This window comes from Mustela nigripes, chromosome 7, assembly GCF_022355385.1.
Source record: "Mustela nigripes isolate SB6536 chromosome 7, MUSNIG.SB6536, whole genome shotgun sequence".
In the NCBI taxonomy this organism is placed as follows: domain Eukaryota; kingdom Metazoa; phylum Chordata; class Mammalia; order Carnivora; family Mustelidae; genus Mustela; species Mustela nigripes.
In genome coordinates, this window is record NC_081563.1 from 130,757,694 (window position 1) to 130,784,172 (window position 26,479).

The window sequence follows — 26,479 nt, forward strand, 5'->3', positions numbered from 1 at the left end:
CATCAAAGCTATGTTTTGAGGGAAAAAGCAGCTCCAGCTAGCGGAGAAGAGCAGCTCCCAACCCAATACAATGACCTGACACCGTGGCCCCACGCGCCCGGCAGCGACCAGCACCCCCGACGCCCCGCGCCCGCACTCACCTTCCCCTCCACACCCACGCCGCAGTCGGATTCCTGAATCATGCTGACGTCATTGCCTCCGTCACCTGCCGGCCGCACGGACCGGAGAGAAAAGCCGGGAAATGAGAGAGCGGCGAGAAACAGGATCCCCACATTTCATTCTTACTTGGAAGCAGTGTAGAAGTCTTTGGCCTTTCACCGAGCGCTTGCTTATGACTACAGCCTTTTCTGCCCCGGACCATTTAACCACCCCACACCCACAGCATCGGCTTCCTGTCTCTCAGACGGAGCAGCTGAGCGTCAGAGGAACACCAGGTGACGGCGAGAGCCCCAGCCGTGGAGCGGCGCCAGGGGGACCGTGTCCACGCCCCACCCCTGCGTGGGTGGCACAGGGTGCCATAGCCCATCAGCAGCAGTGACCGACTCGACGCTTATGGAGCCGATACTGTGCCCTGTGGCCAGCACTTTTGAAATCTACCCCTTTTTCGTCCTCATCAGCACCACCTGAATACTTATGACCCCATTCTACCGACGGGAAGACGGAGGCTCGGATGGGGACAGGCGCCCAGGGGACCCGGATCTGGCCCCACTGTGTGCAGTCCGCATCCCTCTGTGACGCGGCTTCCTGCCTCCTGAGCAAAGGAAAAGCAAGCTCAGGAGAAAAGCCCTGCAGCGCGCGTATCTCCTCTCACTCGGGGGGAAATACTAAAAATAATATCACAGCCAAGGTCTGCTGGGGGAGAAGAGCACGACCTACGTCAAGGGGCCAGGCCGCAGCAGCAGCAGAGTCCACCCACCCTCGGAGAGAGGGATCCAGTGCATCCGTGGCCGGGGGGGAGGGGGGGGCGGGTGGAGACGGGTGTGGAGGGTGGGGGCACCTACCTACTGCACAAGTGAGCTTCCCAGTGCGCTCCTGCAGCAGCCGCACGATCTGGGCCTTCTGGGTGGGTGTGCAGCGGCAGCAGACCACGGCCGGGCACTGGCAGGCCAGCTCCATGAACTCGTACTCATAGTACTTGAGGCAGACCTGGTGGGGGGAGGGGGAGGCGGTGGGTCACCTGAGGTCCCTGCCCCCTCCCCCAGGCAGGAAGGGAAGCGCACTCCCAGGAGGACCCGGCAGGCGGGGTCCCCGCACCCACCTCCAGGGAGTCTCCAGAGATGACCAGGGCACAGTCATGCTTCCTGCGGAAAGCATTCAGCTCGAGGTGGGCCTCGCTGCGGTTGGTCACCTGGAAGGGAACGGAGGGGTGGAGGGGGCCGTGCTCTCCGGAGATGGCAGAACAACAAACAGCGGCTTCCTGAAGCCGGGATGAAGACAATGGCCGCCCCAGCCCGGGACCCCCGCCCTGCCCCTGCCACCAGACCCAGAGCCAAATCAAACCGGGTTTGTTATGATTCTGAGGGAAGCGGGAGAGCCGCTATGCCGACTACTACCTTGCATTTCCCCCAGCACGGCTGTGGCCCACATAGGAAAAGAAAAAGAGCTAAATGTGCCCCCACTTTCATTGTGTGCCGGGCACTATGCTAGGCCCTTTCCATGGATTTTTTTTCCCCATTTACATCTCACAACAGCCCTACAAGGTGCGTAATGATAACAGCTGTCCTTCTCACGTAAAGAAAGGAAGGCCCGGCGAGATCCGTGAGCCTGCTTCAAGTAACTCGTCTGGGGGACTGGGCAGCAGGCAACAGAAGCCAGGCATCTAGCCGGGGGGCCAACTTCCCTGTAGTGCACCGGACGGTACCCCCTACAGGCCCCGGGGACCCCACAGTGCTGGCTGAAATGACTCGACTCTGCTATCATAACACCAAAGCAACCACAGACAACAGGTAAACAAGGGGGCATATCTGTGTTTAAATAAAACTTCATTTGGGTGCCTGGATGGCTCATTCGGTTAAGCATCTGCCTTCAGCTCAGGTTACGGTCCCAGGATCTTGGGATGGAGTCCCATGACAGGCTCTCTGCTCAGGGAGGAGTCTGCCACTCCTTCTGACTCTAGCCCTCCCCCCACTCATGCTTTCTCTCTCTCTCAAAAAAATTAAAATCTTAAAAAAATAAAATAAAACTTTATTTACAAAAGCAGGTGGCCACATGGACTGTCGTTTGCAACCCCGAAATAAATATACAGAACGTAGAGAATCTACAGAATCTACACAACATACAGTCGAGTCTCATTATGTTCAGTAGTTACGCTCTGTAAAGTTGCTGTGAATGCCAACTTAGCAAGTAAGGAACCATTCATTGCTCCTGGGGGAAATACAGGCGAGGTTCCTGTGGGCCTTTGGCCATAATATTTCCCTCAGTCAATACAAAAATCTTGCTTTATATATGTTTCTATTTAAATGCATTTTTTCAAGATTTTATTTAGAGAGAGAGAGTGTGTGTAAGCGTGTGCACACACACGAGCAGAAGGAGGAGCAGAGGCAGAGGGAGAGAATCTTAAGCCGGCTCCATGCCCAGCACAGAGTCCAACCGACACAGGGCTCGATCTCACGACCCCGAGATGGTGAAATTAAGAGTCAGACGTTTCACCAATGGAGCCACCCCCGTGCACCCTAAACACATCTTCTGAAATGCGCATTGTCGATTCACGAACGCGGAACTCCTAACCAACAGCCTCCGAGCTCGGGCCTGAAGGAAGCCCAGCCGACGCTCGCACCTTCTCCGTGAGGGCCGTCGGGGCCTTCCTACACTTTGCGACACTAGACACACTCCAGCCCTGTGCTGAGAGGGGGGATTTGAAACAGCGAAATCACTGACGGCACAAAAATGCAAGAAAAAAGTGGCCCTCCGAGACAGTGGACCGTGCTCAGGGGCAGGACGAGAGCAGGGAAGGCAGGGGTCGCCTCGTGTGAGCCCAGCTGGGAACGTGCACAGCAGACAACGACGGCTCCCCCTGCTCTGCACGCGGCCGCGGAGGACTCTGGCCCTGAGCACTGATCTCGGGGTTACGAATACATTCCAGGAAATAAGAGCGTTTGCAAGTGTGGAGTCCACGGCTGCTGAAAACGAGCTGTCCGTGACTCTACCCCACACTACCCGGCGGGGCCCCAAACTGCCGATCCCCTGAGGGCGCTGCGGGCTGTGGACCAAAGGCAGGGAGTCGAGGGGACACTCCTGGGACGGATAGGGCCCCTCCAGTCTGCGGGCTCTGGCTGCGGCAGGGGACCACCCGCTCCTCACCTCCCAGCTCCGTCAAGCGACCCCAGCTTGCGGCTTCTGGCCTCAAGCAGCTCCTCGGGGCCACACCGCTGGGGTCAAGTGCTTGCCTCTTGCCCACCCAGTACACCTCCTTCTAAAGGCTCCTCAAGGGTTTCCTTCAGGAGGACAGACCCGCCACGATCTGTGATCTGGAATTTACTTCTTATCCAAGGACTTGGTCTTCAAGGGTCTGGTCATCTGGACTTGCAGGTACAACTTCCCACGCATGGGCCTGTCTGCACCCTTCGCCCGGATGGTGTCCTGCACCAGCTTCTCGAAGGGACCGTGACCCCCACCAGGGTAGGAACACAGGGCTGGAACTAGGTACATCTGAACCACCGCCAGAAGGAACCCTGCAGCCTCGCCGGGGCCACTCAGTAATTCCCCCCAGCCCAACGACGTAAAGTTCACCCACCCAAGACGGTTACTACACTCCTCTCTCCCCTCTGTAGGGTTCTGAGGTCACCCCGCGAACTGCAGCATCGTCCCCACGAGGCCCCAGTACAGACGACACTTTACCAGCCGAAAAACGTGGATGTCCTGGTTTCTGGTCACCAGGTGTGCGTTCTTCGCTGTGCACGTAGCCGTCTCCAGCTTGTCCCCCGTCAGCATCCAAACCTGGAACCACAGCAGAGAGGGGCTCTTCTGGGCCACTGTCCAAGGCCAGCCTGCAGCCTATGTTTGCTCAGTTCCCAAGAGCATCGAGCTAAACTCCATTTATTCCAACTTTAAAAAAAAAAGATTTTATTTATTTATTTGACAGAGAGAAAGACAGCGAGGAGGGAGCACAAACAGGGGGATTAGGAGAAGGAGAAGCAGGCTCTCCGCTGAGCAAGGAGTCCAATGTGGGGCTCCATCCCAGGACGCTGGGATCATGACTTGAGCTGAAGGCAGACGCTTAACGACGGAGCCCACCAGGTGCCCCTCATTTATTCTAACTTATCTCAAGGCTCATGGTGTCCCCAACACACTGCAGGAATACCCCATTCCAAAGGCTTCAGGACCCCAAGTGACCACTGCTGGGGGCAGTGAAAGCTGGTGCAACACTTCTAGAAAACCATTTGGCCACACACTTCCACGGACATCATGAGGCTCAGCTTCTGACCTCCTCATCCCCCTTCTGGAAATTTTTCTTAAAACAATAAGTAATTTCAAATAAGGGCACAGCAGGATGCGTGAGTGTCACTTCCACGCCCTACAGGAAACACTGGTTCCTCCGCCCCTCCCAACAGATCATTCTGCATCTCGCTGCCGTGGGCTCAGAGAGGGTAGGTGACTTGCCCCAAAGCCACACAGCCAGCTCCCGTTCCGAACAGTCCCCGAATCCCCGTGTTCCCAGTGCAAACGGAATGTGCTTCCTGCTCTGCTGGTCTACCCATCACCCCTCTGCTCTCGCTGCCCCCAGCAGGGAAGGGCGCGGAGTCACTGAGCACAGGACACGCTGGCAGTGGGGGAGGTGCGGGCAAGCAAACAGCAATGGTTTCCAGAGCGTTTGCCGGGCCAGGTGCCCATCAGGGGCCATCCACGTTTGGTGCCTGGGACCCTCACGGTGACGTGCTGAGGGACGAAACAGAGCCCCGAGAAGCCCAGCCACTTGCCAAGGACTGCCGAAGTAGTCAGCGGAGAAACCGGATTCAAACCCAGGCCGTGCGACAGCCAGGACACGGGCACTGGGCCCTTTGGTGGGGGTGGGGGTGGGGGAGGGCCGGGGCTCTGGGCTTGACCCTGGTGGGTGTCAGCCTCTTCTCTCAACGCCTCACCTGGCCGGTTAAAAAATGTATTCTTTTTAGTGATCCCAGTTTGGTGCCAGTGTTCAGGGTTTGCTGAAACACCAGGGAAGGAACTGGGAGGCTCAAGTTCTAGAAAACCATGGGCAGTCACGGGTGCACGACAGTACGGACGCCCCACGTCAGGACAACCGGGGGCACCGCAGATACGTGCCCAGACCTGAGCCCCAGGCCCAGCAGCCCGCCTCGCACCTTGCTTGGCCTTGGCTGCTGCATCTAGAAAGGGGCCGAAGTGGGAATTCCAAGCTCCCTCAGCTTCTGGCCTGTGAAGGACCTTACGCGAGGCCTGCCTCCAAACCCGCCCCTCCCCGCCCCTCCCCACCACACTCCCTTCCCCCTCCCGTCTGACCAGGGAAACCAGAAAGAGAAGTCCAGTCCACACTCTGGGATTAGAACAGCTTTTTGGCAGCACCTGGGTGGCTCCGTCGCTAAGCTTCTGCCTTCAGCTCAGGTCATGATTCCAGGGTCCTGGGATCAAGTCCCACATCGGGCTCCCTGCCTGCTTCTCCCTCTCCCACTCCCCTTGCTTGTGTTCCCTCTCTTGCTGTGTCTCTCTCTGTCAAATAAATAAAGCCTTTAAAAAAACAAAAACAAGAACCCAGACTTTTGGGGAGAACAGCTTTGAGGAGAAGCTCGGGATGGAGCCAGAAGCAGGAACTGGAAAGGCCCAAACTTAGAGAGACGAGGTCCACGGCAGTTGCCAGTGACAGATCCGAGCACCGTGGCGCAACAGAAGCGAGCCCTTCTGACTTCGGACTGTTTTTCCACAAGGGGGACCTTGATGACCATTTCCCTGCAACGAACTAGGCCTCTGGCCCGAGGACACAAGACAGTTTACACGGGGGCTGCGCTGGCTGTATCGGCAGTGCGCGCGCCTCTGTCGCCCTCTGCTGGCCTCTCTGGATTAAACGCCGGGGTTTCTTTTCTTTTTTTTCTTTTTGGCCCCAAACTGTGTGAAGACAGCAGTTTGCTGGAACAGGCGGTCAGTCCGCGGGGCGGCCACTCATTCACCCAGAACAACGGGCAGATGGCCGGCCCGTGGCTCAACAAGAATGTGCCGAACACCCCGAGCCGGCCGGAGGGAGAAGGCGCGGCAGGCAGTCCCGCCTTCGTGGAGCCCAGTGGGGGGCGGGGGGAGAGGTCCTCCAGAAACAGGACCCGAGGGGCGGGAGGTACACAGTGGCCCATCCCAGCCAGGGCCGTGGTCACTGTCCGCGCCCTCGGGTTCCTCGGTTCCCACCTCTTCTCCGCCCTCCTCTCTCATTTCTACGCTCCGCTGCGGGGACCATCGCGCACCTCAGCAGCTGCGCCCCAGGCCGGGTCTGCCTACCTTGATGCCGGCGTTCCTCAGCGTCTCCAGGGTGGGCCTCACGTCCGCCTGCAGCTGGTCCTCCACCCCCGTCAGGCAGAGCAGCTCCATCTCCATCTCCAGGCTCTCGATCACGGTGGCCACTTTGAGCGAGCGGTCGTGCACGCTCAGCTTGGCCTGGACGTAGCGGGCCTGCGACACAGCGGGAGACGCCACCACTGCTTAGGGTGGGGAGGGGAATAGCCAGCGGGGGATGAACGGAGACGTCCAGCGTCCTTCCAAGTTCATCGGCCCAGATCTCACACAGGCCTGAGTACCACCCTTTCCTTTATACTTGCCTGCTGTGCAACGTCGAGCAAGTTGCTCAGTGTATCTGATTCTCGACCATTCTCACCCGGGAAGCAGCAGTAACAGTCCCACCGTCCCCGGGCCGTTGCAAGGATCGGTACGACTCAAGATCTCAAAAAGAGAGCACGTTCTCCCGCACACAGCACACACTTTGTGACCAAAAGCCCCTGATCACCTGGTTTTCTGAAGATGAAGTCTCACCTCCAAAGACCATGGACCCAACCCTTCCATTTAGCCACTTTATAGGGTTAGCGAAGACGTGAAAGAAAATCAAAAATCCCCCAAATGAGTTGTTTCAAACACATGCTTTTAAACTTGGAAGGACAATTATCAGGGCTAGAATTCTTGCTAAATAAAACTCTGCAGAGAACTCAAGCACAAGGAAGAGACAGACTCAGGCATAGCTCCTTTGGGTGGGCCAGGACAAGGAACCCCTGAAGCCTGTCCCTGTCCCCAGCCAGACCTCTCTCCCGGTCGGTCATACGCCCATGCACATGCTAGGCTTTGTGCCAGGCCAGGAGCCTGCCCTCAAGAAACACACAATTTATGGGACAAGAGGACAATAAACCACACATATTCATGCTGGAACCCTTGACCATCAAAGTCAATGATCTAGTTCAACTCTTCACAATGTAAAGAAATGAGGGCTCCAAGGAGGTGAATCATTTAAAATTTTCCAGAGGATATCCCATGTGTCCACAACTAACAAGTGCTGGGATGTAAGAGTGAACCAAACTGACGGTCTCTGCTCTGAAAAAAATTTTATTCTTCAGAGAAGAATGTTAGATGGAAACACAGAAACAAGGTCATCCTAGGTGGGGACTCCCACAGTGAAGAAACTGAGGCAGGAGATGGATGGTGAGCAGTGAGGTGGGGCTGCCTTAGATGGCGAGTCCGGGAAGACTTCTCAGAGGCAGTGGCGTTTGAGCGGAGATCCAAAGGAAGCAAGGGAGCAGGCCATGGAGCTCTGTGTGGTAAGAGAGATCCAGGCAGAGGAAAGAGCAAGTGCAAAGGCCCTGTGGCAGAAGTGAGCCTGGGGAGCTCAGAAAGGACCTCAGTAGGGCTACAGGAGAATGAGCGAGGGGGAGAGAAGGGTAGGGCTGCAAAGAATAACAAAAAGGTCCCAGGACCACTTACTTCAAAGTCTTGATACTGTTCCTCTGCCAGAGACTTTTTCGCCACCACCAGCACCCGCAGACCTTCTCGCGCCATGTTTCCACACTGCAAAGCAGACCACAGTCAGTGGAGAGGTGCACTCGGGGCTCCACCTCCGAGCCCCAGACTCTCATGGAGGAAGGCCGGATGCTACAGTGGACACAGGGGCTGGGGAAAGTGGCAAATCAGACTACGGCTTTCCCCTAAAGCAAACCTTCTCAAAGGAGGCCTCAACATGGCAGTCCATAGGCCAAACAGAGGTTGTCTTTGATTGACACAGTGTACATTTCAAAATTTAAGTCAACGCTGTTAAGACTTCACAGGTAAGTCTGGATTTGAACCTCAGATGAAACCGCCCACACCTGCCCAAATAACCAGCAATGGATGAAAAGCAGCAGCTTCTAGGTCTTCCCAGAAAACAGTTGTCAAGGGAAGAATATTCTAATTTGCTTAACATACAAGTGCGACCCTGCTAGGAAAACACACCCCAGCCTGTTTCTCTTGACTCACCTGCCTGGCCCCCATTGGCATTTGAGTTTGCCACCCTCTAACTGAACACAGAATATTACTGAATGGAAAATGTGCCTTTTCCTACCTGGGGCAGAGAGATAAAACAAGACCAGCCTGATAAAACTGGAGGGTTTCCTCCCTCCTGGCTGTGGCCAATTCTCCAGATCACGAACCAGAAGAGGCCGCCTGAGACGTGGCCCCCAGTGCTCCCCGCCCTCCTGGGACCGGCCTCCACCCAAAAGCCAGAGAGGAGCTGACTTCCCGCACAGGGCAGCCGGGTGGGCGCGGAAGAGAGTCTTGCCCCACACGAGCCTTCAGATGAGAGCTGGCCCCAAGCAAACCCTCTGGAGACCCTGAGCAGAGGAGCCAACGAAGCTATGCCCAGATCCCAGCCCACAGAAACCATGAGAAATAGAAGCGTATTGTTTGACGCTAAGTTCGGGGGCCACCTGTTACGTAGGCACAGGTGACAAGCGGAGCCCCATCTCGCTTTGCCATGCGAGGGGCAGCCTGCAGACATGCCTCCGCAGCCTGGTTCTCACGCCGCGCAGCCCGCTTACCTCCTCCTCCAGCCAGTCATTGTACTGCACGATGCCAGCCATGACGACATCCGCTCCCTTCATGTAAAACGTGATCTCTCCAGTGGATTCATCCTAGAGAGGGGGCCCGAGGGAATGAATACCCAAGAGAAACACCCACTTTCTGCGCCTATGCCCACTTCCCAGGACAGATGGCGTACAAAATGTACTCAGCGGACGCCAGTGTTTTCTCACTTGGCTAAAGATAAAAAGCCAGAAAAGGCGGGGGGCTCACTTTGGGGCAAAGGCCACAAGAAAACAGAAGAAAACTCAAAGCATTTGGAAACACATTAAATGATGAAAGCAAGATCAAAAGGATTTAAGGACTTTGTTTTTAGTTAGTACTATCCCAACAGGAACGGACTCCCACGCTGGAAGCGCATCTTAATTTACAGACGGGACTGCCAGGATCATCAAATTGTGGTCTACCTGGAAACGTGGAGAAGTGAGGTCGTTACCCAGAGTGGGGTTCTCGACCTTGGCATCATTCACATATGGGCTGGTGAATTCTCTACTGTGGAGGCTGACCTGTGCACTGCAGGACCTTTTGAGGCGTCCCCGGGCTGTCCCCACCAGATGCCAGCAGCACCCCCATGGGGACAATCCAATGTCTCCAGACATAAATAAACATCCCCTGGGGAGCAAACTGCCTTCCCTGAGAACTGCCAACCCTGGTACTTCCAGACCCTTATGTCTACCCAAGGACCTAGCTAGGGACCAGATTACCCAGGTTTTCAATCACACTGATCAGATTTTCTGGGGAGTAGGTAACACCATGGCCCCGGCGTCGAATGCTTAGACCCAACACCAGCTTTCAGCTGTGTGCACTTGGACATGCTTCTTCTTTTCTCTAAACCCCAGTTTTCTCATCTGTAAAATAGGAATACTAACGACTCTTACCACACAGGCTGCTGTGGCTTAAATGATGTCACTTACACAGAGTGCACAGCCAAGGGCCGGACACAGTATCGGCTCAACGTCATCAGTCCTGCTCGGGGACTGTAACATGACACACCCCTCGAGCGCGCTGTGTGTGGAGACCAAGGCTTATTAGCCCAGTGGTTCTCAGTGGAGGGGATTTTGCATTTACCAATATCTGGTGATCTTTTTGGTTGTCACAACTCAAGGTTGCGGATGCTACCAGCATCCAGTGGGTAGAGGTCAGGGATGCTGAGAAGCATCTCACAGGGCACAGGGCAGCCCCAGCCAGGAATCATCAGACCCAAACATCAAGAGCACCGAGGCTGAGAAATCCTGGCTTTCAAGAACGGCAGTAAAATCCCCAGTTCTTATTCCTTGACAATCCTTCCTTGGCAACCCCCATCGCAGGGAGCCTGAAAGCAGGGGAGACAGGCAAGGGAGCGGAGCACGGCCCTTCCTGCCTCCTGCCTAAATGCCACCACCCCGGGAAGCCCAGAATGCGTGCCTGTGAACTCTTTACTACACATGAAATAAACACCCAAAGCCAAATTCTCAGTGTAAGTTTCCTCCTTCAAGACAGCTTTCGAATGCCCTGTGGTCACCAACAGTCTTTGAGAACTACACCCTTACTCCGGAAAGCACCTGCCTCTCCAAAGTGGAAACTCTGCATGGTGCACGTTCCACGGATCGCACCTGTGTGTGCCTGTGACTCGGGCCAAAAAGAACGGTGTGAAAGCACCCCAGGGCTCTTCTCCCTTCTCCCTTCACCCAAATGGTGCTTAACAACACAGGGAATAGGAAATAGCTGCCCGCCCCCCCCCGCCGCCCCCAGCTTCCTCTCCTGCCAAGGGTGCTGGGAGAGCTCGGCCAGCTCGGCCAACACAAACATGCATCCACCGTCTCCTCCCGTTATATTCATTTCCTCCCACCCGGTTCATCACAAGGTTACTTCGCTCTCATACGATGGCAAGACTACGCTGTAAATTCACAGGGAGCTGCTGGTCGCACGGCATTGTTTTGGGGCCTCATCTTTTTCCACTGTGGTCTGATTCTGGCCCCTGTTCAAAGGCCTCTTTTATGCAAACAATGACAGGGGTATGATCTACAGCAATGATCGGCCTCCATCACTGCACGTGGGATGGCGGGGCGGGCGGGAGGGTGTGCAGTGGAACATCTGTACACAACAAAAACAAAGCAGGCGACGCAGCCTTCCTTCAGAGAGACGAGCACACTGGCCCCAAAGACGGAGATTCACGCCAAGACAAGACTTTGCTTTGTGAGTGCAGGAAGTACCTGCCAAGTACGGGCCATGAGCTCATATGTATTTTTGGGGGGGGGGGGGGGGGGGGATGAACCCACCAAGAGCACGTTCCTAACGGTCCACAGGCATGAAACCGAGACGTACAGCTGAGCTGACGCTTCCTCCTGGCAGGTAACTGGGCTGGTGTCTTTAAATGACAGGAGGCTATCTGGGTGCATCAGATGGGAGCTGTGGGCCCCACACAACAACCATGCAGAGGGGACCATTCTTTGTCGGAAGGCTGTCCTGGCCTCCACCCACGAGGTGACATCAGTGGCACCACCCTGCATCGTGACAACCCAAAGAATCTCCCAACCATTTTTTTTTTGCATGTCCCCTGGAGGCAAAATGGCCCCAGGACAAGAACCCCTTCAATGGAGGAATGGGAGAGATCTCTACAGAGTACAGAACCTGCCCACACGCCCTGGAGGCTGGTTTCCACCGTTAGAACCACAGACAGAGAGGGAGACAGGTCAGCAAACAAGAAAACTTAGCAATAATATGCATTTCATTAAAGACGGATGCTTATGGACTGACTTTTAGTAGTGAGAAATGAGAAACGTTAAGTTTCCAAGGAAAGGAATATTCAATGAACCATTTTTTGTTCCACCAAGCACCACGCACACATTAAAATCATAAAAATCACCTTTCACTGATACCAGAAAATGTTCACCATATATACTCTGTTCAATGCAGGGAGAATTTAGAAAGCCTTATGTGACATTTGATCCCAATTTCATAAAAATCTGTGTGGATGTTTATACTCCTATACACATAGAAAAAAAAAACTGAGAGAAAATTCTCTGGAAAGGGAAGAGGGTCTCATCTTTCAGTGGTGAAAATAAAGATGATTAGAGCTTGAGCTCTTTCTTCACATATGTATTTGTTCTGAACGCCTTAACTAAAAGGATGGGTTGGTTTGTTTTTTGTAACCTTGGGAGGGTGCGGTACGGTTTGGAAAATCAGGATTTGTCCACCCAACAAGCACCCCCTAGTGTTCCCGCTGTAAGAACACATGGGGCCACCACTCATAAACCAGGACGTGGATCTGGGAAGGAGAGCCCTTCGGAGCGAAAGGAAGGGTGGAGGAGGTTGCTCACTTATCCTAGAATGGCTGATACTGGGTATCTGGGGAGGAGTCAGCCCTCAAATGACTTCAGCAGAGCCCATGGTCCTAGAACTTGAAAACATAAAAGCTGGAACAAAAGTAAATCCGCGGGAGATAATGACTCTGATTCACCAGGAAACACCCACCCACCTGATTTATGGGGCTGCTTCCAGGCCACGGATGTTCTTGACATCAGATGTGTGTTCAAGATATGATTTAGAAGCCACGGGTCAGGCCAGGTATAGGCCCGTGGGGGGAAGAAGCAGCAGCGTGGGACAAACAGCTCCCTCCCACCCAAAAGTTGCCAAGGAGATGCATCCTGTTGAGTCTCAAAGTACCTACTGGCATTGGGGACATAAAAACCCCTTGAAATGTGTCAATTTCCAAGTACATTCACACTGCATCACTGGGTCATCAAAATGCAGCTCATGAAGCTGCTTCTTCTACACGGAGAGGGGAGGCAGCTTCTTCAAGGGCTCCCAGTGACCCCCACCCCATGGTATCCATGCCCCGGGAGACCTGTTCCCACTGAGCGGGGGGAGAGGGCACAGACCTGGTGACCTGCTTCTAGTTAGCAATGCGGGACTGAACCAATGGACGGCCAGTTCTGAGGTCACGTAACAAAGACTGTGCCTCCCTCCTTGTTCACAGGCTCCCTCGTCCCCTCCGACGAAGCCCGCTGACCCGGGAGCTGCCCTCCAGAGAAGCCAGTGAACGAGGTGGCCTCCCACCAAAACAGTGAAGACCTGACGCCCTCAGTGTAGCAAGCGCAAGGGGCCGAGACCTGCCAACAACACTGATTTCATCTGGAAGCAGATCCTGCCCCAGCTGAACGCTGCGAGACCCCACGGGCCACAGGACCCAGCGAAGCTGCACCCAGACTCTTGGCCCAGAAACTGTGAGATACCATCTTCTGTTGTTTGAAGCCGCTAAGTGTGGGGTGATCGGCTATGCAGCAACACGTGACACACTACACCCCAACGTCACTGTGGGGGCTCTAGGAGCTGTTTGACGCCCCTCGAACCGCACCAGAACTCCCAGGTCCTCGTGGTTAAAGAACATGGACTTGGCAGCCACATGACCGGGGGCCAGTCCCAGTTCCCACATTCTCCAGCGAGGCGAACCTGTGGAGACAGCTTGCCCACCCCACACCTCAGTATTCTCCTCTGTCAAACACCAATCAGAATGGTGCTACCTTGTTGGCTTACGGGAAGAATTAACGAGATTTTTTTTTTTTTAGAGAAAGATCACAAGTAGGCAGAGAGGCAGGCGGGGGAAGGGGAAGCAGGCCCCCCACTGAGCAGAGAGCCCTATGCGGGACTCGATCCCAGGACCCTGAGATCATGACCTGAGCCGAAGACAGCGGCTTAACCCACTGAGCTACCCAGGTACCCCGACAGAGATTACAAATAGGCAGAAAGGCAGGCAGAGAGAGGAGGAAGCGGGCTCCCCGCTGAGCAGAGACCCTGACATGGGGCTCAATCCCAGGACCCTGAGATCACGACCAGAGCCGAAGGCAGGGGCTTCAACCCACTGAGCCACCCAGGTGCCCCCTTTGATTTTTTAAGGCATAAAATGCTTCGGTAGATCGGGGCAGAGGGGAGCCTCATCTTTTTTTTAATTCCTTTTATTTTTAAAATTTTATTTAAATTCAATGCCTTGGTTTTTTTTAAAACAAAATAAAAGATGAGTCATATCCCAAAGTTGCCCATGATCTAGGCAGAGTTTTCTTCAATCAAGCCAAATGATGTGAAAAACCTTTACAAATGCCAAGGAACCATCCCAATACCAAAACAGGTCCAGATGGGACAGAGTCATCTGTATTTTTAAAGGTCCCTGGGTAATTCTGATGACCAGCCAGGTTTAAGAGTTACTGAACACGGTGGTGTCTGGAACACAGGGTTCCCAGGCTTTCCGGAATGAAGAGTGAGGTTCTCTGAGTAAAAGAACAAATGGTAAAACAAGACGGTGACAACAACATTTTAAAAGTCTGATGCCATCAAACAGTGGGGAGGATGTGGAGGAACAGTGGGACCAAGATTAGTACAAGCACTTCGGGGAAGAAGGTTGATGATCTCTGGCAGAGGTAAAGATGTATATACTGCCGGGCGCCTGGGAGGCTCAGCTGGTTAAGCGACTGCCTTCGGCTCAGGCCATGATCCCAGAGTCCCAGGATCAAGTCCCACATTGGGCTCCCAGTTCCAAGGGGAGCCTGCTTCTCCCTCTGACCTTTTCCCCTCTCAGGCTCGCTCTCTCTCTTTCTCAAATGAATAAATAAAATGTTCAAAAAAAAAAAAGATGTATATATTGCCAACCCACCAACGTGACCTCTGGACACACTCCCCAGAGAAACATCAGCACCATGTGCAATGGAGATCAGGATGGACAAGGACACACGTGGCTGTGTGGTTTCCAATGGCAAAATAAGTGGCAACTATCTAGAGGCGTATCAGCAAGAAACCCCAGCAAGCCGAAGGAAGAGAGGTGTAGGTATACAGTGTAACACTCTAAGGTGTAGGTATACAGTGTAACACTCCATCGTGGCTACAATTAATCACGGAGGAAAAAGAACATACAGCTCTTTTAAATGTTAAGAACAGGGGTGCCTGGGTGGCTCAGTGGGTTAAAGCCTTTGCCTTCAGCTCAGGTCATGATCCCAGAGTCCTGGGATCAAGCCCTGCATCAGGCTCTCTGCTCAGTGGGGAACCTGCTTTCTCCTCTCTCTCTGCCTGCCTCTCTGCCTACTTGTGATCTCTGTCTGTCAAATAAATAAATAAAACCTTAAAAAAATAAATAAATGTTAAGAACACGAAGGGAGATGATGATGCAATGCCACTTATATGAAGAATAAAAATACGCAAAACCATAACACGCATTATTTATATCCAACCATGTCTGATAACAGTATTTTAAAATTCCTTAAAAATTACGAACCTCCGCAGGAATGGAAGGGAAGCACATCCAGGAAGGGCAGATGGGCCTTCCACTGAATACACAATGTTTTATTTCTTTAAAAAAAAAATTTAGGGGCACCTGTGTGGCTCAGTGGGTTAAAACCTCTGCCTTTGGCTCAGGTCATGATCCCAGGGTCCTGGGATCGAGCCCCACATCAGGCTCTCTGCTCAGCAGGGAGCCTGCTTCCTCCTTTCTCTCTGCCTGCCTCTGTCTACCTGTGATCTCTGTCAAATAAATAAATAAAAATCTTAAAAAAAAAAATTTAAACTACAATACCTATAAAAACAGGGATGAATCTTAAAATATAAATTTGAACAAATGAACTCAAACACGAAAATGTACGGCCTGATTTCTTTTAGGTAAGGAGAAAATCTCAAAAAGAGATTGATCAGTGGTAGAAATTGGAAGAGTGGTTCTTTCCCTGTGGGGAGAGGATGTAGGTGACCAGGAAGGAGCACGAGGGGGTTGCTGGGGTAGCAAAGGCTGGGATTCTGACCCTTGCTCTGGATGCTGTCACACGGGTGCCCTAACCGTGTAAAACACTTGAGGTGCACACTTACGATGTCTGCACTGTTCTCTGGAGCTGCTGTTATTTCAATAAAAATTTCAAAATATTAAAAAAAAACAAAATTCAAAATAAATGGGACAAAATGATGATGCTGAAGGATCACTAAATTTTTTCCCAATAACTTTTGTGATTGAACAAATGAAAACATTTAAAATACTGAATTACAACAAGGGGCCAAAACTACTCAATAAAGAAAGAAGAGTCTCTCCAACAAATGGTGCTGGGACAGCTGCGTACACACCAGCAAAAGAATGAGGTTGAACCCCCACTTCACGCAGCATATACAAAATTCATCAAAATACCCCAAATGGATCAATGACTTAAAGAGCTAAAACCACAAAACTCCTAAAAGAAAATATAGGGGTATGGGGTGCCTGGGTGGCTCAGTGGGTTCATAAGCCTCTGCCTCTGGCTTAGATCATGATCTCAGGGTCCTGGAATCAAGCCCCGCATCAGCCCTGTATTGGGCTCTCTGATCAGCAGGGGGCCTGCTTCCCCCCCCCCCCCCCCCCGCTCTCTGCCTACTTGTGATCTTTCTCTCTGCCAAATAAATAAATAAAATCTTTTTTTTTTAAAGGAAAGAAAATAAAGGGGTAAATTTTCTTTCTAAATAAAGGGGTAAATTTCTCCATCAAATAAACAAATAAAATCTTTAAAAAATAAGAAAATATAGGGGTAAATTTTCATGACCTTGGATTTAACAATAAATTCTTAGATATGACACTTAAGGGCAACGAAAGAAAAAACAGATAAACTGGGCTTTGTCAAAATTAGTGACTTCTGTGAATCAAAGAAATTTTATCAAGAAAATGAAAAGACAACCTACAGAGTAAAAGAAAATAGTTACCCAGCATCTCCCAGATGATATCCAGACTATGTAAGGAACTCTTACAACTGAACAACAGAAAGACAACCAAATTAAAAGGTGTGCAAAGGCCTTAGATACACATTTCTCCATGGAAGATATAAAACTGGCCAATAAGCACACAAAAAGATACACAACATCATCAGTCATTAAGTCAATACAAATCATAACCACAATGAAATATCACTTCCCAACCACAACAATGGCTATAATTTTTTAAAAAATGGAAAATAAAGTGTTGGTGAGGATGTGGGGAAATTGGAACCTTCCCACGTAAGCTGGTGGGAATGTAAAACGGTGCCATGTTACAGAAAACCATTTGGCAGTTTCTAAAGATGAAATTATTCAGCAAGTGGGTGATGGACCCAGCATGACCCAGCAATTCCACTCCAAGGTCTCTACCCAAAAGGACTGAGAACAGGTATCCAAATCCTTGCACGTGAGAGCTCACAGCGGCATGACCCACAACAGCCAAAAGTGGAACAACCCAATGTCTATCAACAACCAACAGACAAGGGATGACTTAGCCACACAAAGGAACGGGGCTCTGGTTCGTGCTTCCACATGGATGGATCCAGCACATCAGGCTGAATGAAAGAAGTCAGACACCAAAGGTCACATATCATAGGATTCCAGTTACAGGAAGTATCCAGAATCTGTTAACTTCTTGAGACAAAAAGCAGACGGGTGATTTCAGGGACTAGAATGAAGGACCAATGGGGAGTCACTACATTTAAAGGGCATGAGGGCTCCTTTTGGGGTGATTAAAAATGTTTGGAAACTTGACAGAAAGGGTAGCTGCAGGGCGCCTGGGTGACTCAGTTAGTTAAGGGTCTGACTCTTGATTTCAGCTCAGGTCATGATCGGGGTGTCGTGAGATCGAGCCCCGCACTGGACTGGGTGAGGAGCCTGTTTAAGATTCTCTCTCTCCCTCCACTCCAATACCTCCCAGCCCCAGGGCACGTGAACGCTCTAAAAAGAAAAGAAAAGAAAAGAAAAAAAAAACAAGTGGTGGGTGTACAATACTTAATCTACTAAATGCCACTGAATTATACACTTTAAAATGGTTCATGTCCGTGAATTTCACCTCAGCAGACAGGTGTTTAAACAAAAGCGTACACAGCAAGGAATGCATTGTATCAAGAATGCCCAGTCCCCATATATGAGACCTTTCCTTCTAGAACTAGGTTAACCAGAAGCTGATCCACTATCTGAGGTCTTGTCCACTTCAACGTACCAAGAACATTCTTTCTGTTCAGGCAATTCTACTCTCTCGTTAGTCAGGACAACAGACATCATCGCCAGAAAGACGGTTAGAAAAGGTTAAGAAAGAACGCTTAGCTACGGGACCCAAACAGGAGGCTTGAGTTTAGGAATCACCTCGAGCCCCGAGTCCCGATGGGGGTAACTCACCCTCACGATGACGCCCATCCGCTTGCTTTCGTAGGTGAAAGGGAAGATCTGTAAAATGGTGAAGTTCAGGATCTGGTCGCCAGGGGTCCTCAGCTGCATGGACGACTGGTCTCGGCCCACCAGGGTTAAGCCCACACTTTCAGTCCACTGGACCAGGGCCACCTAAACAGGACACAGGGTCGAAGGTCAGATACACCGCCAAGGGTCCCGGTTCAGAGGTCAAGCAAACGAACACCAAGGTGGGAGGGGTGCCGTGACCGGCAAAGCACCAGCTGTCACTGTGTCCCCGGGGAAGGCTGGGTCTCCCGGTGGGGACAGCATCGGTCACTCTGGGCCAGCAGGCACTGCCACTCACCCAACCGCCCTCCACGCGGTAAGGCTCACCTTCTCTCCCAGGCCCCAGAGAGGGTTACATGCTCCCAGGAGAGCACACAGGGTCAAGAGTGCCCCCTTCTGGAGGATTCGCACTGAGCCCACAGCAATAGCTGGGAAAGAGGGAGCAGTGCAGGTGGGGGGAGGGGGACCCCCACATTCACACTCTGCTCTAAGCTTCTCCAACACCAACTAGGCAGGTGTCCACAGCGGGTCTCCACCAGGCAGCTCTGCTCCCTAGGGGACCCAGAGCAACGTGTGGGGACAGTTCTGGTCGTCACAACTGGAGAAAGGGGTGTGTGTGCCCCTCACACGTCCTGGCTCCTGCCCCGCAAGGTGCTGCTAAACACCTCACCACACAGCCCCCAGGCCCCCAGCCCAGAAGGCGGTACTGCCAATGGGGAGATCACTGGTCTACACAGGTGAGGAAGGTCACTAATTCAGCTGCACAAGGTGATGCTGACGGGCGGCGGCGTGGCCAGGCCAGGTAGGTCCTGGTTTACCTGGCGCCCAAGCCCGCCTACCACACACGGCACTTCCCGGAGGCAAGGCTTCTATTGCCACCTGGAAGCTTCTAGTAACCTCAGTGAGGCTTGCTTCACTTTGGTCAAAGGCAGGGTGCCAGACTGGTCATGCAAGGGAGTGAAGAGAACTGCGGGGGTGGGGGTGGGGGTGGGAGTAACAGGACCCGCGTCACATCCATAGGGGCAGTGACTCCCGTCACACTGAAGAAGGGCACTGCCCCAAGGGAACACAGCCCAGGAAGAGCCAGAGATCGGGACCTGTATCTGAGATTTCCCTTTAGATGCAATTAATGCGCCTATTTTAAAAGCTGGGGAAGAAAACAAAACCCCGTCCACAGATGAATCCGGCTGAGTGTCCAGGAAGAGAAGGAGGTAAGAGCGGAAAAGGAACGCAGTGGTGGGGACAGGGAGGGGAGACGGGGAGGGACGGGACAGCGGGGCCTGCATCCCGCTGGCCCTTCCTGCCATTGCCGGGGAAGGAGACACAAGTAAGCGGGACAAGCCCACGGTGCACCCAAGGGGCAGGGTCCACACCCAGGGTCAGCCGGCCCCTCACCAGCCCGCTGAGCTGAGAAGGACCGACTCCACCTGACGGGCGCAGAAACAGACTCAGAGGCCAGCGTGGCGGGCTGCTCCCGGCCAGCAACGGTGACCAGCTGCTGCTCTCACGGGATCGCCTCCTGGGTCTCAGTGATCCAAGTAAAAAGCCCCAGGGAAACACATCCCAGCTCCCAGCTCCCCCCATGCCTGCTGGCAGAGCACAGGGGCTCGCGCATCAGCATACCCTCGGGGGTGCCTGGCCATAGTCAGGAGGCCAACCCCCATGTCCCCCGTTCTGCCCCTGAGTGGCAAGTTCACAGGGTGTGCGGCAGGCTTGAGTAATGGCCCCAAAGAGGCCCACATCCCAATCCCTAGCCGTGGGAGTCTTGTTACCTTACAGGGCAAAACGGGCTTGGTGGGGAAGACAAAGACAAGGGATGGGGCCCCAGGAGACCATTCTGGATTGTCATAACCACAGGAGTCCTCAAGCGGCAGAACGCTCCCAGCTGCGGCCAGCGAGAAAACTGCGGGCAGAGGGAGGCTCAGGGCGATGAGGGGGTGTTGGTTTTGAGACGGGGGAAGGAACATAAACCAAGCAATGCAGACGGCATCTAGGAGCTGGGAGAGGCAAGGGCACAGAGTCACCCTGGGGCGTCCGGGAGCAACACAGGATGCTCTGCCGGCACCCTGATCACAGGTGTGTGAGCCCCGGCCCCGACCTCTCACCTACACCACCAGAACCCGTCGACTGCTTCAAAACATCAGATTCGCAGCAGCTGGCGACGGCAGTGACCGGAAACACATCCAAGAGTCCAGCAATTTTAATGCTAAATGAGCTGCCATGTTATTTTGAGCCAAGTCCAAGAGCATGGGGGGCAGGGGTCTAAAAAAGAAAAAGAACCCCTTTCCCCTTTCTTCCTGGAAGATTTAGTCTTTAGGGAAGGAGAGAGGCAGGTTTTAGGAGAGAGCAGACCTGGGGAGTGACAGAGGGCGACAGAGAAAGGAACACCATGGGAAGTGTCAGTTCTCAGATGTATTATCTTTAAGCCCAGAAGTAGGGACACAGGTGCTCCATATGGTCCTCTGTAACCGTGAGCAGGGTCCCTGTGGGGGCCAGACGCTGTAAGAGTCACTGTCCTAGGGAACCCACAGATGTCTGCACTTCCACTTTAAGGGGTGCTGAGTACCCCACTTCCTCCTCCAAGAGACTCTGCACAAGTGGACACCTGCGGCTTCACGGTTCTTTTAGTTTCCGGGACCCCGAGGCTCTCGTGGGCTGCTACTGCCTGAAGCAGTGGGGAGATCCAACCCGGGATCCGGCCCAGCTCTGCCACCCACCCTCACTCCCTCCTCTCTGCCAAGTGCGGGGCTCCGAGGGGCTTCTTTTCCGTTTCTGTTCCAACACGACACATTCTGCGCACCCATCTTCAGTGGGCTACGCTCGGACACCTAACGAGGTTTCTGCTGTGGACACGGACGGCATTTACGCTAGCAAGAGGTTTATGCTCTTGAATGGGAAACTCCACCCTGTTTGAATGATGTCGTAAGAAGGCATCCAGGATTCCCCTGAATGGAAGGTGCTGTCACACTGACCTCCACCTCCACGGAACAGGCTAATCAAGTAATGACTGTTTTCGGTCTTTTTCACTATGAGCCTCCATCAGCCTTTGGAAACCATTCATTAACTTGTTTAAGTCAATGACTCTGACTTTCAGTAGGGTCTGTCTTATCTGCTAACAATCCTCCCTTAAAGTCTAAAATGAAGGGACATGGGTATACACAAAATAATCCCATCTGTACGGAAAACGTGTATCTGGGGCAAGACTTCTGTCTTCTACTTTTTAATCCCTCTGTTACCACTGCAGCATTTTTGTCAAGTCCATGCACTTCTTTTATTTTTAACTTTAATTAAGGAAACACATATCCCAACACAAGATATCACAAACACGTAAGGACACAGGAGCTGAAAAAGTTTACACCTGTGCAGACCAATTTTGTAACAAAGAAAAACTTCGCGGGAGGCCTTCAACCACGACTGTTAGTGAAAGGGGTTTTTCCAGTCTTGTTTTCAAGCTGCTGTGACTTCATCCCTTAAAAACCTGTTTCATTGTTCTGAAAAAATGTGAAAAGTTGGTGTTGCTGGGTTTCAAGGAAATACAGTAACTCCCCCAGAGCCTGCTCCACAATCGAGAAAGAATGTGGAACTCCAGACCCTTCTGGGGCTTCTTAGATGGTAAGGCAGTTCTGGCCTTGGCCAGCCCAGCGCCCATGCCAGGGACCTAATGGATCCTACTGGAGGAACAGTTGGGTCTATAAATCTGAAATGACAAGCAGTAACAAATGCTGACAGGTGAATTCACCTGTAGGCAAACACCTTCTAACTGCACTTTGTTTGGCAGAGAACCTCTCAAAGGAGTAAAGGAACCAGCCACCATGATTGCTGGCCCCCACTCTGGGTCCAACTTCCTCATCAAAACTCCCCTGGGTCTCCCTGGGGACTGACATCCCCAGGCCATGAGCCCCATGGTGGGGGTGGAGTGGAGGGGGGTCTCTGATTCTCACCTCCCACTCTCTGGCCCACGTTAACCTAAGTCAGAGTTAATTTGAAGCTTGAAATCCCTGAGGTCCTACTGAGAAGAAACCGGTTGGGAACTGGGGTGCTTCCCGACCCTTCTTGATTGCAGCGGGGACAAACATTTCAGGGGCAGGAGAGACAACTGCATTTCTTTCCAAAACAAGATGTATAAAAGGAGGCTACTTCTTTCTCATCCTGGAGGGTCCGAGCTCCCATAAAATGCTTATTATTTACAGATACAGAGGAAGACAGTGACATAACAGTAGAGAGCTCTGAAAGACATCAGAGTATCAACGTTAGTACCACCAGAAGCAAGACAAAGCAATGGCTAGCACCCTGACTGTTACAGGCAATGGCTAGCATCCTGGACCCTGGACAGGACACACAGAGAAGGGATGCAAATCATCTCTAAGGTATTCTTGCTGAGAGGCATAAATTCCATCCAATGGAGAGAAAACCTCAGATGAACCAAACTGACAGATGTTCCATCCCAAAAACCTGGCCAGCTCTTTTCTCAAGGCCCAAGGTCATGAGAGACCCATGAGTTGTCCCCAGTTAGGAGAATAGGATACAGGACAGTTACGTGCAATCTGGGATCCTGGATTGGACTCTAGACCAGAGCAATATGATCTAGGGGAATTAGGAATATACTCTCGAGATTCATGATCATGTGAATGGTAACTTCCTGGTTTAGATGGTTGTGCCGTCGTCATTGGAGATGTCACCATGAGCAGGAGCTGGGTGAAGGATGTGGAAGTCCTTGCACTGTCATTGCTAAGTACTTTGCAACTTTGTTGACTTGAAAGTTATTTCAAAATAAAAAGTTAAAATACAAAAAAAAAAAATAAATAATAATCATCCCATATCACCCAAGCAGAAAGGATTTCAGGGGTTTTGAGTCTCCCTGTCCTTGACAGCCAGAAGTGGGGTCTCTGGGGCTTCAGATCAGAATATCCAGAGGTCAGAGAAACAGCAGAAAAAGAAACCCTGTTAAGGTTGAATGAATGAATGAACAAATAAATTAACTCTATCAAATGAAAACCGAGAAGGGACGGAGGGTGCGGAGCTAGGTCCTGAGTCGCCTGTGTGTTCTGGTTTGGGTCAGGAAATCAAAAGGACAGGTTGCTGCGCCCCCTCCCGAAAATGCCCATCTGAAGAATTCATGCCAGAATGATCCATGAAAGGCCTTTTTCATCATTGTGAGTCAGCAATAAACCACCTGTGACAAGTTTTAATAATTTTCCCTTTGTACCTGGGAATATGTGCTTGGGAAAGATGCCAGGTCAGGCTAACGAACCTTGAATTCTTGTCAGGGACAGGATACGCAGTAATCCTAAGAGCACGCAGGAATCTGGTATCTCTGGGGGCATTCAAGAAGATCAGCACTCGAACTCACAAAGACAGGCCAGTCCGCCCTAACCCAGCCTTTCAAGACTATGCCTACGACCAGAGACCTAAGGTAATCTTTACCTAACGAGGAAACTGAGTCAACAAGGCACTGCTGGGGGCTGGAGAGGCAGCAGGCAGGAGGAGGGTGGGCTCCACAGGGGCAGGGGTAAACTGAGGCAGCAGCCAGCCAGCCCCACTAACCACTGCCTAGTAGAAACTAGGCCCACCATTTCCAGATCTGATCTTTCTCAAGAAAAGCTGATTCTTGGGTAACATTAAGTGACTTTTAAAATATTGCAGCAGATATTAAAAAAACAAAAAACGAAACAAAATCAACAAACAAAAAAACCACAGCCTGGAGCAAACAAAATACCACGGGTCTTGCTTAAGAACCTGCCAGCAAGATCGTAGGGCAAAAGGCCACTCCCTGACCCATGTTTCTGTGACCCAGTACTTGGATCAGCTGAATCACTGAATCAGATGAAAATTCGTATCTGAAAAGAATGGCGTCATCTCCATAAAAAATTAGCCCTTTAGAAGCTTCTATTCCCTTAAGCCCATTCTTGGCCAGCCCAAATAAGAAACAGGACAGAACTTTCTCGCACCTCCCGCCCATGGCGGAACTAACACCAAGGGCAGCTCATTAGACAGTTTCCTCCCCTGTCCCTCAAACGCTCAGAGAGCCCCCTCTCTTCTGAGCAGCCAAAACTCTGTTCAAGAGTCTTACCCCCCAGGGTTAATAAATAACATTGATGGAGGAGGGTTTTCTCCTGACTCTGTTCTCTGAGCTCACCCTCGGGCGGGCGGAGGACCTGGCCCACCGTGCAAGGGCAGAGCCCCACTCACCTCTCAAATCCTTCTCCCTCCTGCCCGCCCCTCTGACTCCTGTCCCCCTGCCTGCAGCGCAGGTACGAGGAGGCATTTGGGGGGGGGGGGCACACACCCCTGACGGATGAACGTGGCCCTGCAGGGGCTGCCCCACAAGGGCTGAACCTGCGGGACCGGGCCCACCACCCCCATGCTCCCATGTCCCCCACGCCCCACGTCCCACTGCAAAGCCACAGGCTTGCCTTTCCCCAGTGGTTCTCAGCGTCACTCTGCCACAGGGTTGGGAAAACGCAGAATAAGATAACTGGGACCTTTTACATACACACTCGGGGACATGCAGAGAGACTGAATCCATCAGGCTACCTGTCGGGACCTTAAAACTCAGGACAGCCAGAAACGGGGGACAGAGTAAACCATCTGGGGCATACATGAGCAGCAGAAAAGAGTGTAGCCACTAAACATCCTACCACAGACGCTCCAGGGCAGGGAGGAGACGATATATCACCAAGGGGACAAATCAAGATGGAAAGCGGAACGACACAAACATTTAAATTCTATGCACAGAAGAGAGATGGGAAGGGAAAATACCAAATGTTTTTTCCTCTAATAGTTCATTTTTTCTATTTCTTTTCTTTTTTTTTTTTTTTTAAAGATTTATTTGAGAGAGAGCATGCAAGCGTGGTGGGGAAGGGCAGAGGGAGAGGGCGAGAACCCGAAGCAGACTCCAGACCGCGTGCAGAGCCCAACTCGGGGCTTGATCTCAGAACCTTGATCTCAGAACCTGAGCTTAAACCAAGAGTTGGATGCTTAACGGATGGGGCCACCCAGGCACCCCTGCTTCCTTTTTCTATAACGAGCTTGTTACTCTTATAATTAGGGGGGACAACTAAAAATAAAATCTGCTTCTAGGTGAACTTTACCTTCACTATACTTTTCTATCTCCCAGCACAGTGACCTGGACACAGGAATGCCCTCCTGCCACTAAGTCATTGGGGAAAGACCTGTGCACACAGCTCTTTGCTTCTCTCTCGTACATCTGTAAGGGGGCTGTTTCAAGGTTACTAGATACCAGGGGAGAAATGCAACCTTGTCGGTTTTCCTTTCCAAGGATAGGATCCTGGAGAAATGAGTGGTGAAGACAAGACAGTGGGAAGGTTTCTGGGGTCTGCTAGAAGGTTTCTTAGCACCAAGCATGGAAGCTGCCCAAAATGAGAAAGGGAAGGGACCAAAAAACATACTTCACTGAGCCTGGGAGGCAAAGAGACCCTGAACGCCAGCTCAGAAAAGGCAAGAATAACCAGACACTGGGAAGGTCACCCAGCATTAGCCCTGAGCTCCCAACACAGGTGCACAGCACTCAGTAGTCCCTCGTGAGTGACAAAGCACATTCAAGCCCTCATCCCATGGGTGGAGAAGCAATACCGTGGCATCACACGGCCAGCCCCAGGATGTGGACTGCCTCGTTTTAATCCTGCCAGCCACATGGCCTTGGGGACACCCCGGAGCCAACCTACACCTCAGTGACAAAACAGACATGATCGTAGTACCTGGGCTGCAAGGGTTGCCCAGGGCACATCGCCTGGCTCGGAGAGCAAGTATTCAGCAAGTGGCCACTTCCTACAGCCGTCCGCTCACCGACGATTTGCCTAAAACCACTCCACTAAGGAACCGTCTGGCACTGTTGGTGGAAATTAAGACTGGTGCAGCCCCTGCAGAAAGCAGTGCGATGGTTCCTCAAAAAGTTAAAAATGGGAGTGCCTGGATGGCTCAGTCCGTAAAGCATGCAACTCTAGATCTTGGATCTCAGACTCTGAGTCCTGTGCTGGGCACAGAGATTGCTTTAAAAAAAAAAAATAAAAATGGGGTGCCTGGGTGGCTCGGTTAGTTGAGGGTCTGCCTTCAGCTCAGGTCATGATCCTGGGGTCCTGAGACTGACGCCCAAGTCCAGCTCTTTGCTCGGCAGGGAGCCTGCTTATCCCTCGCTCTCTGCTGCTACCACTCCCTCTGCTGCTCCCCTGCTTGTGCTCACTTGCTCTCTCTCTCTCTGTCCTGTCAAATAAATAAATAAAATCTTTAAAAAGTAAACAAATAGGGGTGCCTGGGTGGCTCAGTGGGT

The 26,479-nt window shown here is 52.1% G+C and overlaps 1 protein-coding gene and 1 long non-coding RNA gene across 7 annotated transcripts in view; one reads left to right on the plus strand and one right to left on the minus strand.

The window, feature by feature from the left end:
• The window catches only part of ATP9A (ATPase phospholipid transporting 9A (putative)), a 134,977-nt gene that overhangs the window by 14,149 nt on the left and 94,349 nt on the right, over positions 1 to 26,479 (minus strand). For all 6 annotated transcript variants that reach the window (XM_059407246.1, XM_059407240.1, XM_059407244.1 and 3 more), the window contains 8 exons: positions 18,136 to 18,297; positions 8,988 to 9,080; positions 7,900 to 7,983; positions 6,436 to 6,606; positions 3,838 to 3,936; positions 1,259 to 1,348; positions 1,002 to 1,146; positions 141 to 205 (listed from right to left, as the gene is read on the minus strand). In XM_059407246.1, coding sequence (XP_059263229.1) covers positions 141 to 205; positions 1,002 to 1,146; positions 1,259 to 1,348; positions 3,838 to 3,936; positions 6,436 to 6,606; positions 7,900 to 7,983; positions 8,988 to 9,080; positions 18,136 to 18,297 — 909 coding nt within the window. The remainder of the gene's footprint in view (positions 1 to 140; positions 206 to 1,001; positions 1,147 to 1,258; positions 1,349 to 3,837; positions 3,937 to 6,435; positions 6,607 to 7,899; positions 7,984 to 8,987; positions 9,081 to 18,135; positions 18,298 to 26,479) is intronic.
• On the plus strand, positions 19,288 to 25,324 carry LOC132022798 (uncharacterized). The gene is made up of 3 exons (XR_009405722.1): positions 19,288 to 19,403; positions 23,460 to 23,605; positions 25,016 to 25,324. It is a non-coding gene; the product is annotated as an uncharacterized LOC132022798 (long non-coding RNA).